The sequence below is a fragment of the Tachyglossus aculeatus genome, chromosome 1 (assembly GCF_015852505.1).
Source record: "Tachyglossus aculeatus isolate mTacAcu1 chromosome 1, mTacAcu1.pri, whole genome shotgun sequence".
NCBI classification, from domain to species: Eukaryota; Metazoa; Chordata; class Mammalia; order Monotremata; family Tachyglossidae; genus Tachyglossus; species Tachyglossus aculeatus.
The window spans coordinates 156,780,167-156,800,441 of NC_052066.1; the positions used below are offsets into that span (position 1 = coordinate 156,780,167).

Below are 20,275 nucleotides of genomic sequence, written 5' to 3' on the forward strand. Positions count from 1 at the left end.
CAAAGATCAGCTGGTTCAAAGAGAAGGATTGGCAGTATCAGGAGGCAAATGGGCCAGTGGATGATCAGTTGCCTCCTTCTGTGTCCACAAATCCCCTCCTCCAAAATTTTCCAACCTGACCCTGCCTCCTTCCCAACCCCTCTTTATTAATAATAACAATAATGGCAATTGTTGTATTTGTTAAGTGCTTACAGTGCCAGGGATTGTATCTACCCTAGCACTTCGTATAGTGCCTGGCACAAAGTAAGTGCCTAACAAATACCACAGTATTATTATTATTATTACTAAGCGCTGGGGTAGATACAAGCAAATCAGGTTGGACACTGTCCCTGTCCCACATGGGGCTCGCAGTCTTAATCCCCATTTTACAGCTGAGGTAACTGAGCCTCAGAGAAGTGAAATGACTTGCCCAAGATCATAGAGCTGACAAGTGGTGCAGCCAGGTTTAGAACCCAGGTCCTTCTGACTCCCAGGCTCATACTCTATTCACCAGGCCATACTGCACTTCTCCCCCTGCCTGCTTTCCTCATCCCAGTTTCATTCAGGGGCCTGATCTGAAGCTTTCCAGCTCTCCCCAGGCAGACCCATATTTATCATTCATTCCAAGCCATCTCTGATCCAGGGAAGAACCATCTTCCTGATCCCTCTGTGACAAAGCAACAGTTGTCTCTGGGGCTCCCAACTTCTTCCTTCATAATGGTACCAGGACACAGAAGCAGCAATTTAAGAATGCAGAGGATGTGCCCTCACACTTTCTGGAAAAGGTCTGGAAGGATTGTCAAAGACTTGATTGCTTTTCATTCTGAGAAAAACACCTAACTTCTGGGTGATGCTGTTGGGGGAGGGTGCGCAACTTTCTTGCTTTGGTTCACTGCCCGAAGCCTAGGGAAAATAATCATACAATGACACATTTTGGAATCTGTGTGCATTGCAGTATTTCAACTTTCTCTCCAACTCCTGTCTGCTCAGCCTTACCTTCCCACAGCAATGGCACCGATGGATCATCATAGCTAATGTCATAATAATCATTACCATCCTCCAGCTCATTGCTGACTGTGTTGCCATTTGCAATGTGTTTTTGTTTGATTGTGAAAAAGTTTTGCATCTTCAAGTTATACCTAAAAGAATAAGGGGAGAGGTGAATACTAAGCCATTTACAGAGAAAATGAAAATAATCAGGTTCATATAAATGAGGTACACAGAGGATGTCAAACCGTATGTTAAATGAGATCTTTTGGGAGGGTTTATTAGTTGTCATTCATGCACACAAAACATCTAGACTATAACAGAATTGTAGACCCGGGATTCTGTGGGCTATCACTGCATTTATTTTTTTTTCGTGGCATATAACTAAACTTTGAAATCCTTCTATTCGAACTTTCCCTCTAACCTTATAAGCACTCCAACAAACCTAGTCTAACCCACAGGTTCGATTCAAAGGAAAGAGGGGATAACAGTTGCCTACTTCCTTCACAGAAAGAGAATCCCGACTTACCTTTGTACCTTCAGTGGATTTTAATAGAGTCTTTACAATTCAAAGATTTTCTGACACCACTTGGGCTGATCAACATTCATTTTATTTCTCACTTCACTCTTATATCTAAGCCCTAAGAGCCGCCTCCTCATTTAAATTCTCCCCTTCAGGAGGCCATTTGAAAATATTTATTCCACAATACTGAAGTTTTAACACCTTTTTAATAAAACAGTGTGCAGTGATTTATACCCCCATAAGAATCACTGGAGAGGATTTTATTTCTTTTGTGCACATGGGAGAGGAAAATAAAATGGTACTCTTGCTCTGCACTGCTCCATGACATGCTCCCGTGCCATCATACTGGGTCTCGAGAATGTTCTTGGGATTGGATTACACCGTGAGGGAAAAAGGCCTACGTATGCCGTCCCCTCAGAGGCTTCCTCTTGTTTCAGATAAGCCCCGTGGGGCAGGGGTGGGCAAAATGCAGCCTGCAGAACCGGGCCAGTCCGCCCAGTGATTGACTCCAGCCTGCCCCTTCTGCGTCTCCTTGACTTGCTCCCTCTGTTCTTCTCCTCTCCCAACCCCACAGCACTTATATACATAGCTGTCATTTATTTATTTATATTAATGTCTGTCTCCCCAACTGTAGACTTTAAGATCATCATGGGTAGGTAATATGCCTGTTTATTTTTGTATTATACTCTCCCAAGTGTTTAATTCTGTGCTCTATACACAACCTGGGTATTTGGCCCACTCTACTGTATACAAAGGGCAAAGGTAATAATGTCTCTACTGGAACCAGAGAGGCGGGAACCTATCTGGGTGTTGGAATGGGAAGAAGAGGGAAGAGAAGGAGATGGGGTGGACAAGCACTCCTGAGAAAATCCCTAAATACCCATTATGACTGGATTCAGCTTCAACCTGGACCTCTTAAGACTAATAATAATAATGATATTCACTCAGTTGTATTTATTGAATGCTTACTGTGTACAGAGCACTGTACTAAGTGCTTGGAAAGTACAATTCAGCAACAAAGAGAGAGATAATCCCTGCCCACAACAGGCTTACAGTCTAGAGTCTAGTAATTGTGGCAACTATGAGATAATCAAGTCCCTCAAGGGGCTCACAGTTAAAGCAGGAGGGAGAACAGGTATCACATTCCATTTTGCAGATGAGGGAACTGAGGCACAGAGAAGTTAAGTGAGTTGCCCAAGGTCACACAGCAGGTACTCGGCGGAGCCAGGATTAGAAGCCAGGTCCTCTGATTCATAGGCTCGTGCTCTTTCCACTGGGTCACACTGCTTCCCATGCTTCTCATTATTTAGTGATATCTGCTTTTAGGTTTCCCTAACAAAATGCATTCATTTACAAACATTAGCTTAGCTCCCCATCTCTCCCTGAAGGCTCCAAAGTCACTTGGGTTGAGGTAGAAGAAAGATCAGTCATGAACACTCAACTTTTTCCACACGCACAGGAGAAATGGAGGCTTTGAAAGGAGAGAAATACCAATCCTGATAAAACTGCACAAAATGGGGGAAGAGAGGCAGAACTTACTTCATTATTAGTATGTAAAATGCATACATAACGATGAGTATGAGGCCTTCCCACCTCAAAGAAAGAAACACAAAGTAGTTAGCAGTGCCCTGACACGGAAAAGTTTCATGATGATGCTGAAAAATTTGGAGCCATCCGAAAACAACCCAAGGCCCCCCCACTGGCCCTCCCTCACCCCTGATGTCCCTGGCATTTTGCGTGGGAGTGGCTGGGAGACATGCCTCAACTCAGACTGCCCTCTTCTGAACACTAGGCCACACTTGCTCAGAGGTTGCCAGTACGTCAGTCAAGACAATTCTTTCTTTGCATCCATGGTAAGCAGCTCAATTTGCTAAGTCCAAAGCCCTGTAACTGCTCCAGTTAACGATCTTGATGAGCATTATTAAAAGGTGGGTTCACTTTTCCCTTAAGCCCCAAATGACATCCTTTTCTTTGGAGGGGAGGGGAATGGAGGGAGATTCTTGTGCCTTCTTCCTGCGCTCTCACGGCTTGCCTTCAGGTTCAGGAGATACTGTCCTCTTGCTTGTGAGGTGATGGCCAGTAATAGAACTTTCCAGTCCATCTATGCCCAGGAGTGCCAGACAGCAAAAGTTCCCAGGAGGGCCAGAACTTAAAGGGCATGTGATTCTCCAGGCCTGCTTTGTTGCCTGGCTCTGCCCACCTTGGGCTGGGAGTTTAGCAGGGTGCTCTGTCTAAGGAAGTGAGAAAGGGAGAGATGGGACTATTCTTCCAGAAACTGGGGCCAGTTGGGTCATTGCCCAATTCTTTCAGCCTTTTCCTCTTCCTTTTCAAGCTTTAAAACCCTCGTTGAGCATAATCCCCAGGAAGACTGTAGTCTTCCTGGGAACTACAAACAGGGCAAGTTGATGCCAATGGAAGGATGTTATTATAAATTTGCATAGGCTATTTTACTTGAAGAAATTAATTTAGTGTGTTTTTAGCATTCATTACAAAAGAAAAGGTCCCTGCGCTTAAGCTAAACATATCACAGATTAATGTCCAAACTTACCACACAATTTCTTCATCATATATGAACTGGAAGATAAAGAAATACATGAAAAAAAATTATTTTTTCATTCCAAATTTGAAATCAACATCCATTCTAGAGACCAGGATCGCTGTCAAGCTTTGTGGGTTTGAACATAAATGTCATTTCCACATGGTCGGTACCTAGTCCACATTTTCCCAGCTGAGCAATGTTTGAAGTATCCTTGCATGCAACTCGAGGTAAGTGGAAGAGGTGCAGAAAATGAAGGGTCAGAGGTTTTGTGCAACCTTGAAATTGCCAGGGATCACCAGCTAACCAACGGTTTCCCTTTAGCCCGCAGAAGTAATCATGGAATTCAGGACCCAAGAAAGAGCATTAGTTTCAAAGCTAAACAGGTCAGAAAAAGAACGATCACTTTCCCTTGAATCAGATGCTGCCCCACAAACTGATAGGAAGCTGCCTAAGGCTGCATTTACACTGGCCAAATAGATCACTCTGTTTCAAAACTTTCTGTAACCCAACTGAAGTGTTGGAATTTCCATCAGCAAAATTTACCCATATTTCAATGCAAGTGATTTAATTGCTGTGGCTGTGAGCCCACTGTTGGGTAGGGACTGTCTCTATATGTTGCCAACTTGTACTTCCCCAGCGCTTAGTACAGTGCTCTGCACACAGTAAGCGCTCAATAAATACGATTGATTGATTGATTGATTGATTGATTAAATGACTCAGGGAGTATGATAAAAATCCCACAGTTACTGTAGACGCAACATTGAATGGAAGCATAGAGAAGCAGAGTGGCCTAGTGGAAAGAGAATGAGCTAGGGAGTCAGAAGACTTGGGTTCTAACCCTGGCTCTGCTACATGCCTGCTGTGTGACCTTGGGCCAGTCACTTAACTTCTCTCTGTGCCTCAGTTCTCTCATCTGCAAAATGGAGATTTGATACCTGTTCTTCCTCCTACCTAGACTATGAGCCCCTTGTGGGACCTGATTATCTTGTATCTATCTCAGTGCTTAGAACAGCGCTTGGCACACAGTAAGCACTTTAAATACCACTATTATTATTATTATTATCATCATCATTAAGTAATGGCAACAGCCATTCAATTCCTGCATGGAGCAAGGATAAAATACCCCTAAGATAGCACTAGGCACAGTCTGGCCATACTGGACTCATTTCTGGATCTCTTTCTAGACTGTAAGCTCGTTGTGGTCAGGGAATGTGTCTGTTGACTGTTATTATTGTATTCATCCAAGTGTTTAGTACAGTGCTTTGCACACAGTAAGCGCTCAATAAAAATGACTGAATGAACGAAGAGACCTGAAAATCCCAGTCCAACGTTTCATTGTGTTTACATGAAAGGCTGTTGATGTAGATTTTTTTTAAAAATGGTAGTTGTTAATTGCTATGTGCCATTCATTCATTCATATTTATTGAGCACTTACTGTGTGCAGAGCACCATACTAAGCGCTTGGGAAGTACAGGTCGGCAACATATAGAGACGGTCCCTATCCAACAATGGGCTCACAGTGCCAGGCACTATACTAAGCCCTGGGGTAGGTACAAGATAATCAGGTTGGACACGGTCCCTGTCCCACATAGGGCTCACATTCTTAATCCCCATTTTACAGATAAGGCAACTGAAGCCCAGAGAAGTGAAGTAACTTGCCCAGGGTCACACAGCAGACAGGTGGCAGAGCTGAGATTAGAACCCGGGTCCTCAGACTTCTAGGCCCATGCTCTTTCCAATAGATCACCCTGCTTCCCGTGGCCTATTGGAGAGGATCAGACATTCCAAGTATATGTCTGATCCAAATTTACTAACACAAAGGTCAGTCATAAAAGCAAAAAATCTACAATAGGACATTAGTCGTTGCCACAGTAAGAAGACTGCAGTTGTTACAACCAGTGCCATTTTTTAATAATGTGTTATATTTATAATGAATAATCACTCACTAATGAAGACCTACGTAGCTCAGAAGAAGCCATTTGAGGACGTAAAGGAGCAACTTACAATAATCAGGACGATGACAGAGAGGGTGTAATACACTGAGTCTCGGAACACTGCCCACCACGTCAGAAGAACGACCTGAAAAGAAAAGCGATGTCAAGCAAAAGGTGACTCCAAATATGATCTGGAGTTCAAGCATCCAAAAGCAGGGGAAGAATAGGCCCATTATCATAATTAAAACTCTGTGAATGGTAGAGGAAAAACAGATCAGGCCAATGGCATTTTAATGGTCCACAAGAAGCAAAATGTGCTTCATTGCTCTTCTTCAAAGCACTCTATTGATCTTAATTGTAGGTGGGGAATGAATTGAATCCAAGCAATATTCCTAAGTGATATTCAATGTGGTCTCTACGCCTAAAGGTAATCAAATCTCGTGCTTCAGAGCTGATGAGACCAAGTACGCTATGGGGAATGACTCCTCTCAGGCATCGGGGCGGGGTTTGAGGCATCGTTTGATCTCGTGTGGCAAATCTAATCTTCGGTTCAATTCCATTGCAGTTTTGTGGCACTATGGGTTGTGGGAAAATAAAAAGCATAGGTGCAGATAACCAGGAATTGTGTGTGTGTGTGTGTGGGGGGGGGGTCCCAAAGGAGATACCCTGCAAAAAATATAATAAACATGTTTCAAAATAGTAAAGGCATTCATTACACCCAAAGCACTGTTAGCCCCCAAATAACTGAAGCTAATTTCGAAGAATTTTCGTGCTCCCTTAATGTCAAAATGCAGTGAATATCTCCTCCTTCCACCATCCTACTTGGCCCCTGTTCTGTCAGACGAAAAACCTACTCATTGGTCCCAGCTTCAGTAGAAACAGAAGGCCGTGGTAAGTGGGAGTGTGAATGGGCAGTGACGGCAATTTATGTCACAGTGAACCTGGGTGTAATCTAAAAAATATGTAGCATTCTGTAAGGCATTTGGAAACTAGCTATGACATTCTTCCCAACCTTTAAAACAGAGATTTTCCTTGGTGACTGTTTTTATTTTAAAGAACATATGTACATTTGCTTGAATCCCACCCATTTTCTGCCATTCACATACAAACACTCAATGAAAATCTTTGAAGCTGAACTAAGAAAACTCCAAATGCACCCCAAATCCAATGCAGTGTTTTCATGACCATTGCAGGAGAGTCTTAAGTAATGTCCGTGACTAAATTCTGATAGAACAACCCTATTGCAGGAAAGGTCAGGGGGGTCTGGGAAACAGAACTAACCTGCCCCGCAAATAGTCCACAGACTCCAATTATACACAAGATGTTGAAAACAGCTGAACCCACAATGGTCCCAACACCTACATCTCCGTGAGTGATGAATACACCTGCAAAGAGAAATACAGATGAGAAATTCACCCCATTAAGTCTGCGACGAACACTTTACTCCTGCCTGTGGCTGCTGGACAGTCTATTTCTCATCAGCCCAGTGAACATTACATAAACTGTTTACCTGCATTCAGGTAAGCAACCCACAGAGGTTGGCAAACCCTGCTTTGACAATCAATTTCCATTATTCTAACTGCATCCCCTGTGACCCAATATGTATTTTATTTAGTAGGTCTCTCTCAGATCCTCCACAGATAAGCAAATAAACCAGAGTGTGGAAGGAGAGCTGAGCCATCCTTCCCAAAGCCACTACACTGCACCAAAACCTCTTTTTGAGCACCCTCAACTTTAAGTGTGAATCAAAAACCCTGCAGAAGGAGTTTCTGTGACAGTTCAAAGGGTGGCCCCTTTCCTAACCTAGAGGCTGGAAGCTACCCTCAAAAACTAGAGGAATTCTAGCCCCTCAATATAATGATGCAACAATTACCCAGGGTCCAAAGTGGGCCTTTTGGGGCTGAAAGAGTTCTTGGGCCTCTCAACATGAACCACCATTGTTTCCAGGCCCTTCCTACAATTCACCCCCAACAGACAACCACTCTCCCCCACTTCAAAGCCTACTGAAGGCACATCTCCTCCAAGAGGCCTTCCCAGAATAAGCCCCGCTTTTCTTCATCTCCCACTACCTTCTGCATCACCCTGACTTGCTCCCTTTGCTCTTCACCCCTCCCAGCCCTAAAGCACTTATGTACTTATCTGTAGTTTTATTTATTTGTATTGATGTCTGTCTTTCCCCCTCTAGACTGTTAGCTCTTTGTGGGCAGGGACTGTCACTGTTTATCGTGGAACTGCACTTTCCTAAGAGCATAGTACAGTGCTCTGCACACAGTAAGCTCTCAATAAATATGACTGAATGAATTATTACCATAACAGCTTTAGAAGGCAGCAGGAGACAGTTATAGGCTATTCCTGGCTTTTAGACAAGGGCTAAAGGCTAAGTCATGGATAACAGTTCTCTAGACTGTAAGATTCTTGTGAGGAAGGAACAGGTCTATGACCTCTGTTATAGTGTACTCTCTCAAGTTCAGTGCTCTGCACACAGTTAGCAGTCAGCTGCTTCCCTGGCTTGGTGGAACCCCAGGCTCTCAACTCCAGCCCGGCTGCCAGCCAGCTTGAGATCAGGGGATGTTCCCGATGCCCTCAGGCCGATGTGAGCCATGCTCCAGGTCAGTCCTGGGCAAAACAAAGTTCTACCTGAAAAATCCCCTTGCTGCAGACTGGACATCTGACTTCCCTACCCTCGACCAGAGTGGTCGATTGCTTCCTGGAAAGAGGCTAGGGAGGTGGTGTCTGCCCCAAGGATGGACATCGACGACTTCCTGCATGGACAGAAAGCCTGCTTGAAGGTGACTGGATGCTCTGTGGGCTGCCTGCTCCCTCCTGTTCGGCGGAGCTGGGATCTGAGCTGTGGGAAAGTCCCAGGCACTGTGGAGGGGAGTGGTCCAGCAATGCCAACTTTGCTGCATGTGAGGCTTGTTTTCCCAGTATGGTCTCTATGGAATGCAAGTTCCTGAAAGGCCACAATCTAGCCTTTAGAACATGTATTTATCTTCCTGCTGAACTCTTTCCCATGTCCTGCTTCTGGCCTGAAATGCCCTCCCTCTTCATTTCTAGATTGTGAGCCCATTTCTAGACTGTGAGCCATTGTTGGGTAGGGACTGTCTCTAAATGTTGCCGACTTGTACTTCCCAAGCTCTTAGTACAGTGCTCTGCACACAGTAAATGCTCAATAAATACGATTGAATGAATGATTACCACTGATGGCTATGCATTTTGGTGTCTGGGGTGTGGAGGGGGGCAATCTTAATCACCTGCCTGGTCATTCTTTAAATGTTTTAGCATCACCATCCACCAGGCCACACTGAGTGGCACAGATCAGGGGTGGAGGGAGAAAGAAAACTGATGCTTTCTTTACTCTCACCCCCAGACCAGGCCCCTTTTACAGTCACCCATACACATATGGTGAGTGATTTTGAATGCCCAAATACCCAGATGAACAGCAACATAGTCAGGGGTTTGGGGCAAGTGAGAGGAGTGCCGATCCTGCCCTTTCCTCTCACTCTAAGCAGACTGATTGACTGAATGACTGAAAGAGTCAGAAGGGAACCAGAAAAGGCACCAGAAAAAGAGATGTTTAAATGCCAGTGACCCCATTCTGGTAAACATGAAGGCAAACGCTGACCCTGGCCTCAGCTTTGAATTTAGTTGAACCCCTCCAAATTGATAGGTGTCTATTCTATTTTTAGAGACCCGCCCCTCCCAGAGATTCTACAGCCCTCTGGGGACCTGTAGAATACCTGTATATATATTTGTATGTATTTATTACTCTATTTTATTTGTACATATTTATTCTAAATACCTGTATATATATTTGTATGTATTTATTACTCTATTTTATTTGTACATATTTATTCTATTTATTTTATTTTGTTAATATGTTTTGTTGTCTGTCTCCCCCTTCTAGACTGTGAGCCCGCTGTTGGGTAGGGACCGTCTCTATATGTTGCCAACTTGTACTTCCCAAGCACTTAGTACAGTGCTCTGCACACAGTAAGTGCTCAATAAATACGATTGCATGAATGAGGACAACTTCCGATCCTCTCCGCCAGCAAGGAGTCCCATTTCTAATGGAATCTTTTTTCCTCTGCTAGGCTCCATAGCTGTCTGCTTCCTTTCCTGTGCCTAAACAGTACTTTACTCAAAGTGTGTATCTTACCTATAACGGAGGCAAACAACTCCGGGGTTGAGCTTCCTGCGGCCATAAAAGTAGCTCCAGCCACATCTTCACTCAGATGTAGTCTCTGAAAGAAATGGGCCCTCAAAATGATTAGGCCCTTGGTCCGGGGACCCGAGGGAACTGAGAGAAGCCACAACATCACATCATTATTCACCATGGGTAAGCTGATTTTGCCATTACTTCCTCAAGGGGGAAGAGAGTAGGTGTAAAATCTGTCACACACTCTGTCGTTCATTGTCTGGATCAAGCTCTGAGGTGGGATGAGCCGAAAATGGCTCCCAGAACCATAGCTGTTTTTGCACAGAAAAATCCCAGCTAACATTAAGTTGGTGCCCACCAACAGGTTTTCCTCTCTTCTCAAAATCCTTCCCTCACCCCCAGATTCTATTCACAGTCCCACCTGGGTCTCTGAAGGAGAGAAGATATTGGCAGCTGGTTTCAGACTCAGTTGTGCCTCTGGCCTGGATGTGTGACCTTGGACAAGTCATTTATCTTTTCTGCACCTTATTTATCGCATCTACAAATAGAACATCTTTGCCTGCCTCTTAGTCTGTGAGAACCTGTGGTACAGGGAATGTGTCAAATTTGATGATCTTGTCCCTACCTCAATGCTTAGTACAATACTTAGCACCTAGTATGCATTTAAAAAAAAAGAGAAGCCGTGTCACCTAGTGGAAAAAGCACAGGCCTGAGCATCAAAGGATATCGGTTCTAAACCTGGCTCAACCACATGCCTGCTTTGTGAATCTAGGGGAAGTCACTTAACTTCCCTGTGCCTCAGTTTCCCCATCTGAAAAATGTGGGTCAGATCAGTGGGTGATTGGGCCTGTGTCTGATCTAGTTATCTTGTATCTACCCCGGCACTTTGTACAGTGCTTAGCTCATAATAGGCACTTAAATGCCACCATCATTATTACTGATAGTAATAAAAATAATAATAATAAATACCATCATCATTATTTCTTCAGGGGGCATGCCACTATTTTATTTGGTAGACGGCTCTTCCTTTGATTTTCTGCCTCGTTGACCAGCTTCTTACTTAGGAGAGATACCATGCTGCCTTCAGGGTGGCAGACGAGGACTAACATATTATTGGCAATCTATTTTTAATGAAATGTGCATGTGGACATAAGTATTGGGACAATTTAAAAATTTTAAAGAGAAAGGGGACAAATTCCAAAAGACATAATAAGGATAATTATAGTACTTACTAAGCACTTGATAGGTGTCAAACAGGGGCAGGGTTGGGGCAACAAACAAGATGAACTGATCCCATCAATTAAAATAGCCACGTGAATTGTGCAATGGTTTTAAGGGATGAAAGGTTTTCCAGTCCCGTCTGCACGAGGGATTGCGGGGGTGGGGTGGAATGAAACATATTAATCCACGGGCAGACTCTGCTAGAAGAACCATCTACCAAATAAAATAGCGGCATGCCCCCTGAAGAAATAATGATGATGGTATTTATTATTATATTTTTATTACTATCAGTAATAATGGTGGCATTTAAATGCCTATTATGTGCCAAGCACTGTACTAAATGCTGGGGTAGATACAAGATAACTAGATCAGACACAGGCCCCATCACCCACTGATCTGATCCACATTTTTAAGATGAGGAAACTGAGGCACAGGGAAGTTAAGTGACTTTTCATAGATTCATATGGAGAGAGGAAGTCTCCCTGCGTGGCAAGGGAGCACAGGAAGACAAGTCTCTCCCTCTGCTTGGAGGGCTTCTAGAAGAGGGGCTTGGGGGTAGTAGACTGAAATGGGGCATCAGAAAAAGGAATAAATGCCAGTGTTCCTGTTCCAATACGAATGAAGGTGAATGCCGATCCTGACCGCCTGCATCTGGCACACCCAGGTGGTGCAGAAAGGGCTGCCCTTCACTAGCCTGGTGTGTGCCCAGGAGCGGGCTTGGTCCAGATAACAAGAGTAACAAGAATAATAATAATGGTATTTGTTAAGTGCTTACTATGTGTCAGGCACTGTTCTAAATGCTGTGGTAGATACAAGCTAATTAGGTGGGACACAGTCCCTGTCCCACGTGGGACTCAGTCTTAATCCCCAATTTACAGATGAGGTAACTGAGCCCAGAGAGAGAAGTGACACACCCAAGGTTACAAAGCAGACAAGAGGCGGAGATGGGATTAGAACCCAGGTCCTTCTGACTCCCAGGACTTCCCTAATGACACACTCCACCCAAGGCTGAGATGTGAGGCCCAAATGGCAGCACGCCCGGCAGTTAGCCAACCACCAGCTAGCCAGCCATCAGCAGCAGCACCATCGGCTCCCCCGGAGAGTAGACGTGGCTTTGGGAGGGGTGGGGGCAGGTGAAGCCGGACCATGCTCCTGACCCGGCCCGCAGCCCATGGCCCCCACCATCCTCACCTGCTGGAGCACCTCTCACTCACGGTTGTTTTAAATGCTTCACCTGCCCCAGCCCCACTCGATGAACGCCCGATCTAGAAGAACCCCCAGAAAAGTGGCAGCGACTCTTTTAAGACCTTAGTCTGACCTCCATTCTGGGCTGCAGCGATTTTTACTTCCCCGTGTGGGGGCGAGGGGCTCAGCTGCTTGATGACATTAGAAAGAGCCATTTGGGAAGATGAGGTGACATTCTGGCTCCTCAATTGACATTCTAGCACCTCAATCAGGCACGCTCCTTGTCAGGGTACATTTTAATTCTGGCAAGTGTCAAAATGCAGAACACCAACCCAGAGGCAGGCCTAAAGCGCGGGACCTTGGTGCTCTGCCACACTGAGAGCCTCCGGGCACTCATGCCCTCTGGTCCGCCAATCAGGAGCTGATTTTAAACTGAAACCTGGAATGAGTTAAGAGCTGGTTTCTGCGAGGAGTACACTGGCCACCTTGGGCAAGTCACTTAACTTCTCTGGGCCTGAGTTACCTCATCTGTACAATGGGGATTCAGATTGTAAGCCCCTGTGGGCCAGGGACTGTCTTCAACCTGATTACTCTTTATCTACCCCAGCACTTAGCAAAGTGCCTGGCAAAGGCTGGGACAGACAGGATTGGGCCTTCTGGGGGGGAGTCTGGACAGAAGGGTGAGCCTCCAGTGTCCCAGGGGTCCATCCTGGGCCAGAAGATTGACTACCACTTCCAGCTGTGGACAAGACGCCTTGGTGGCCATCCCAAAGACAAGGTCCTCTCTGGGAAAAATGCCTTATCCCAAAAGGAGTCTCAGGACACTGTGAGGAGTACACTGGCCACCTTGGGCAAGTCACTTAACTTCTCTGGACCTCAGTTACCTCATCTGTAAAATGGGGATTAAGATTGTAAACCCCTGTGGGCCAGGGGCTGTCTTCAACCTGATTACTCTTTATCTATCCCAGCACTTAGCAAAGTGCCTGGCAAATAGTAAGCACTTAACATAAAAAAGGGTGATTTGGAAGAGGGGCAATCTCAGTGGTGGTGCTGCCCCCGGGATCTTCCCAAGAGCCAAGAAGAAGTAAGGAGTAGCTAGTAGGCCACGGGTGCATCTACCCATAATCAGAATGCTTCTACATTGACTGCACACATATTCCTCATGCAAATTCACATTAAATTTTTATGTCTACCCTTAAAGCTGTCATTTCTTGATTTCCCTCTCTACTCCTCAGTTCCCAGTTCCCTAAAACTGGTCCAGATCCCCTGCAGCAGATGGAGGGGTGCCAGAAAGCTTTGCCAGGGCACTGTTTTGAGAACCCTGCATGAAAGAAACCAGCTCTTAACTCATTCCAGGTTTCAGTTTAAAATCAGCTCCTGAAAGGGCGCTCGGAAGCAAACAGACTGCTGGAGCAGATATGGGGGTGACGGTGGGACAGTAGCTCTTGAAAAAATGCCAAATAAAAATGTGATAAAGGGAAAAAAACCTCCAGCCTTTGAGGTTGGGATGATTGAAAATCTTCTCCGATCTAAGATCCATGCTTGTTTCCTCACTGGCCTTGCATTTTCAGTTCAGCTACATGAAAACTAATGTTAATCAAGGTACATCCTTTTGTCAACTAAAACTGACTACTAAAAACTAGACTGCATTTAAAAAAAAACTGTACCAGGAATGACATGGATTCTGTATGGCTAACTCAACAGGATTAGTATAAATGCAAACGTCCACAACTACATTTGGTCCCATGGAATGCTTCCAAGCCATTGGCTGTTTCCTTCTCCCTGGCAACCAGAGGCAGTGAAGTTCATGCTATTAATTCAGTTTCAGACTAAGAATTTTGGAGGACAGCAGATAAAGACTTGCACCAGACTTACTCTTTAACATTTGAAACTAGTTAGGTGGGATAATTTCCCATTTTCTACATGCTTCTTTCCTTTTCAATTTGATTTCTCCACACTTCCCAGAAATTGCTTATCTAAAATTCCCTTTCACATACCTCACAAATTTTTTCCAAAGATGGAACAAAGAAGTCATCACACACTATAGCCAAAGCATAGAACATATAAAGTGCCTGGAAAAAGGAGAAGAGAAGAAAATGCAATTTTATCACTTAAACAATAAGCGACATACAAAGAAAGCATTTAATGTTTGTTCACGACCCCCCAGAGTTGGGGAAGGCTGTTGAGCATAATAGGGGAGAGCTACAACAATAATAATAATGATGGTATTTGCTAAGTGCTTACTATGTGCCAAGCACTGTTCTAAGCACTGGGGTAGATACAAGATAATCAGGTTGTCCCACGTGGGGCTCACAGTCTTAATCTCCATTTGACAGATGAGGTGACTGAGGCACAGAGAAGTTAAGTGACTTGCCCAAAGTCACACATCTGATAAGTGGCGGAGCCAGGATTAGAACCCATGACCGCTGACTCCCAAGTCTGTGCTCTTTCCACTAAGTCACACTGCTTCTCTGAAGCAAGAAACTTTCTTGCTCTCCTGAAAAGGAACAATTCTGTTTGAAGAGTCAGATTACTGCATCAAAAGACCAAAATGGCACTATCGCCTAAGGTTCAGGAAGGAAAGAATTAGCAACAAAGCTGGGATGATTAAAGGAAGATGTAGGACTTCCAGCAACCTCCCCACCTCTTAAAGGATTCCTTTCTTGCAATATTTACCAAGAAACATCTTCCCTTTTAAAAGAACAGAGTGGCTTGGAGAGATCACAAGGACCTGCTAAGAATGTGAAAGGGGATTCTTTTGGCGAATTGTACTTTCCAAGCGCTTAGTACAGTGCTCTGCACACAGTAACTGCTCAATAAATATGATTAAATGAATGAATGACTGAATGAAAATCCAATGGAATGGACTTTGATGCCACAATTCAATGAAGGAGCCTCAGAAAGCTTCTGGATCAAGAATGGAGATCAATCCTGCCTTCTGTTCATCATCAATTTGAAAATGGAAGGAATCCTAGGGTTGTGATTAATAATAATAATAATAATAATAATAATAATAATACTTGTTAAGTGCTTACTAGAGCTGGGCTAGGTACAAGATAATCAGCTTGGACACAATCCCTGTACCACACGGGGTTCACAGTCTAAATAGGCGGGAGTAGGATTTAATCCCGATTTTAAAGATGGGGGAACTGAGGCCCAGAGAAGTTAAGTGAGAGAAGTTAAGTGACTTGCCCAAGGTCAACACAGCAGGCATGTGGTGGAGCAGGATTAGAACCCAGTTCCTCTGATTCCCAGTGTTCTTTCCACTGGGCCATGCTGCTTCTCCACAGCAGGAAAATAGGGTAGCTAAGGAATTCTTGCCCGCTGGGGTTGTTCTGGGGGCTTGATGGAGTCCTGGGCAATGAGAGCTCCTCTCGGTAGAAGGAAATGCTCCTTTTACTCCTCTTCCAACTTGAGACCTTCTGCCAAGGGAGAGGTGGCAAGAACTATGATGAGAGGGGCTCTCTGCTTCCATGGCTGGGGTGGAGGAGAGGACAGGAGGTGGAAGAAGAGAAAAGGAAGACTTTGGGAAGGGTACAAGTTCCATGCCTATTGGGTGATTGTAGGCTAGTTACTTCACTGCTCTGTGCCTCAGTTTCCTCATCTATAAATTGGGGATTTAATACTTAATCTCCCTTCCACTTAGACCATGAGCTCCATCTGGGACAGAGATCATATGATTGAATGAATGAAATGATGATCCTGAATCTGTGCCAGTCTTTAGCACAGGGATTGGAACATAGTAAATGCCACAATTATTATTATGTTGCTGCTACTCCTTCCTTTGGCCAGGTTGCTGCACCAGGTCTCCACCCTTTGGGGCTATGGGTGACTAACAAGTGCTTAGGTGGTCACAACCTAGACACAATTTCAGCAGCCTCTAGTTCTTGTACAGGAGCAGCGTGGCTTGGTGGAAAGAGCATGGGCTTGGGAGTCAGAGGACATGGGTTCTAATTCTGGCTCCACCACTTGTCTGCTCTGTGACCTTAGGCAAGTCACTTAACTTCTCTGTGCCTCAGTTACCTCATCTGTAAAATGGGGATTAAAGTCTGAGCCCCTTGAGGGACAACCTTATTACCCTGTGTCTTATCCCAATGCTTAGAACAGTGCTTGGCACATAGTAAGTGCTTAATAAATTCCAATATTATTATTATTACTGTTGTACAGTGAAAGGAAATGCCAAACAGCAGCAAGTGTTTGGCAGACAAGGGAGAGGAGATGTCAGCTAGTGAAGAGAACTCAGGCCTGGGAGTCAGAAGGACCTGGATTCTAATCTGCTGTGTGACCTTGGGCAAGTCAATTCACCTTCCTGTGCCTCAGTTTTCTCAACTTTAAAATGGGGACACTTGTTCTCCCTCCTACTTAGGCAGGGAGTCTATCCGATCTAATTAGCTGGTACCAGCCCAGCACTTAGAACAATGTTTGACATTGTAAGTTTTCAATGAATACCTTCAGTTGATTATCACATAGTAAGTGCTTAATAAATACCACTTAAAAAATGCCACCTGCTGACTTACTAGGCTTCTGCATACACTTGCCACTAAAAACAAAAGCAGTGTTTTGTGTTTTCTCCAGGTTGCTGATTCTGTGTTTTAACTACCATTAAGCATCCACACTGAAAACCTCCCTTTACTCTGAAATAGAAAGGGTTTTATGGTTCAGGCCCCTCGGTGGGCTGTGGCTATAGATGTTTTCTACTGAATTTCCTAAGCTTTTATTGAGGTTGTTTGCCTCAAGAGAGCTTCAGATAAATTCATGGGCACATGTCCAGAATGGGTTATTATAAGGAAAAGTCAGAGGTCTACTGGGAAAAGTTAGGGTGAGTGTAAAAGAAGTCCAGCATCGCACCAGTGCCTGGTCCAAAGTAAGCGCTTAGTTACCATGAAAAACAAAATCAAACCATTCTCTCTCAGCATCTTTGGCACCTCTTGGAGGCATAACACCACCTTTAATACAAAGCAGGTACTTGAATGGTCAACTTTACTGCCCGATGGAATGGACAACTCTACCCAGCAACTGGTCTCCAGACATGGGATCTCAGAAGCTCATCTTCTTGTGGCCAGAGATTGTCTAAAATGAGTGATTGCTCTTTTCCCAGCATTTAGTACAGTGTTTTGTACACTGCAAACCCTTAATAAACATCATTATTTTTGATTTTCCCATTGCCACTGTGGTTGGAAAGCGAAAACTGGGATAGATCATCTGACCCAGCAGTGGTACTCTGCATGGACTATGCTCTTAGGTGCTATTGATGCTAACGGTTTTGAATTTGATAATTTCATACAGATTCACTTTTCTTAAAAGCAACACTCTCCCTTCAACCTGAGGGGCCTTTTTCTTTTTGACATAATATCAATAGAGAGGAACTAGGGGAACCTTGGTAATTTAGCAACTTTTGGGCCAGCCAGAAAAATGATTTCTAGAAATAAACTGCCAGTTGATTATCTGGTCACAAAGAACCACTTCCCCAGGCAAGAAAAACAGAAGTGGTTGGTGATTCCTTTCTTTTCTCAAAAGTTCTGGGAGCCTGGAGAAAGATACCAGAAGGAGTATTTTGACGAACAGAGGAGACACTCACATGTATACCCAACCATCCAGGTCTCAAGGCTGCTATTGAACCTTTTATCATCAACCATTCACCACATCTACCCACGTAGTTGTAGCATGTAGCAAATTGAAAGGATATAAATGCATTGCAAACCAGGCCCTTAATATGGAAGAAGCCCTCTGGTTGTTCAATAGATATTATGGGATTCTTGGTGTCATCAAGGGTAGCTAGCTACAGGGCAGAACTCTGTGGAGGAGATGGAGAACAATCATTCTACCCTGGAACAACATGAGATGATGGAAATGTATCACGGTTATAACTCAAATTAGAATGTGTGCATGTGTGATAAAGTGCAAGAGAGAAAGAGAAGAATAAAGGGGGAAAACTCAACATTTCCAAAAGATGATTTTTTTAATCTGCTATTAAGCAAAATTGAAATAACAACTAATCACTCCCAAAATAACCATCAACGAGGCAAGACATGTTTCAAAACTGTTCCTGAAATCATCTAATGCAAAGCCTCCCTTAACCTAACTGCTTATTAACAAACCCCAAAGCAAAAACATCAACTTACACCAAGAATATGGAGCAGGACTGCACCATGCTGCCGTTCTCTGTTGGAAAATACATCTGTGGGAAACTCATGAATTGCTAAAAGGAAAAAAAAAGTGGATGTTAAGTTGGGGTCCTGAGAGTAGAACAGTAATAATCCTAGATCTGGGCTGATGCTGCCACAACAGGCTTTGAGCAGTTTTTCCCACACTTACTCACTTGGTCCACTGAACCATGTGAAATTCCCCAGTAACTAGCCTGCACTGAATTAATAGTAAATCAATATCCCAGCCACTCTGCAAATACCCCCAGTTGCCTTTTCAAAGCCAGAATGCTCACAGAACACACACACACACACACACACACACACACACACACACACACACACGGGTCCCAACACCATCACCCTCTCCCTTCCTTCTGGGTCGAGACAATCAAGTCCTTTCCCACAACGTCCCCGTGGCAGCACTGTCTCCCAGCCAGGGCATAGGAAAAGGAAACCAAGAGTGCAGATTCTGGTCAAAGATTTCAATTAATCTGGCTCTTCTGCAAGAAAAGGTTGCAGACCCTGTCCTAGGGTATGGAAAGAAAAAAATACTATAAACACTAGGGCAGACACAGTATAAGCAAATTGAACACAGTTCCCATCCCACACGGGGTTCACAGTCTAAGGGAGATGAGAAGAGGTATTTAATTCCCATTTTAGAGATAAGGAAATAAAGGCATAGAGAAGTTAAGTGATGTGTCCTAGGTCACCTAGCAGGTCTTCCCTTTGATATTCCTATTCCTTTAGAGAGCACCACGATCCTTCCTGTCTCACAAGCCTGTAACCTTAGCATTATCTTCAACTCATCTCCCTCATTCAGCCTCCTCATTCAATGTCAAGAAACCTTACTGGTTCTGCCTTCACGTGCCTAGCATCTGTGCTTTTCCTCTTAATCCAAACTGCTACCATGATGATCCAAGCACTTATATCCCATCTTGACTACTGCAGTGGTCTCCTTGCTGACCTTCCTGCCTCCCATCTCTCCTCTCTCCAGTCCATACTTCACTCTGCTTTCCAGATCATTTTTCTAAAAAAATATTCAGTCCCCAGCTCCCCAGTCTTCAAAAACCTCCAATGTCTGTCCACCTACCTCCATATCAAAGAGAAATGCCTTATCATCAGCTTTAATTTGCTCAATCAGCTTTCCACCTTTTACCTTACTTCACTCTTCTCCTACTACAACCCAATCCACAAACTTTGCTCCTCTAATGCCGATCTACTCTTTGTACCTTGATCTCGTCCCTTCTACTGCGACCCCTGGCCCACTTCCTCCCTCCGGCCTGGAATGCCCTCTTTCTTCGTATTCATTCAATCGTATTTATTGAGCACTTACTGTGTGCAGAGTGCTGTACTACATGCTTGGAAAGTACAATTCAGCAATAAATAGAGGCAATCCCTGCCCACACCAGGCTTACAGTCTAGTCTACATTACTGTATGCCACTCTCCTCACCTTCAGAACACTCCTAAAATCACATCTCTTCTAAAAGAAGCCTTCCCCGGACTAATCCCCTATTTTTCCTATCCTCCTTCCCCTCTGCATCACCTATATTTTAGTTGTGTACCCTTCAAGCTCTCTAAAACTCACTCCAGCACTTATGTAC

General features: G+C 44.3%; 1 protein-coding gene across 1 annotated transcript in view; it reads right to left on the reverse strand.

The window, feature by feature from the left end:
- Positions 1-20,275, reverse strand: part of SLC24A4 (solute carrier family 24 member 4) — a 157,072-nt gene that overhangs the window by 47,573 nt on the left and 89,224 nt on the right. The window contains exons 3-10 of the mRNA XM_038747197.1: positions 18,650-18,726; positions 14,525-14,599; positions 10,122-10,206; positions 7,244-7,347; positions 6,033-6,107; positions 4,038-4,063; positions 3,029-3,082; positions 1,033-1,118 (exon numbers count right to left, since the gene is read on the reverse strand). Coding sequence (XP_038603125.1) covers positions 1,033-1,118; positions 3,029-3,082; positions 4,038-4,063; positions 6,033-6,107; positions 7,244-7,347; positions 10,122-10,206; positions 14,525-14,599; positions 18,650-18,726 — 582 coding nt within the window. The remainder of the gene's footprint in view (positions 1-1,032; positions 1,119-3,028; positions 3,083-4,037; positions 4,064-6,032; positions 6,108-7,243; positions 7,348-10,121; positions 10,207-14,524; positions 14,600-18,649; positions 18,727-20,275) is intronic.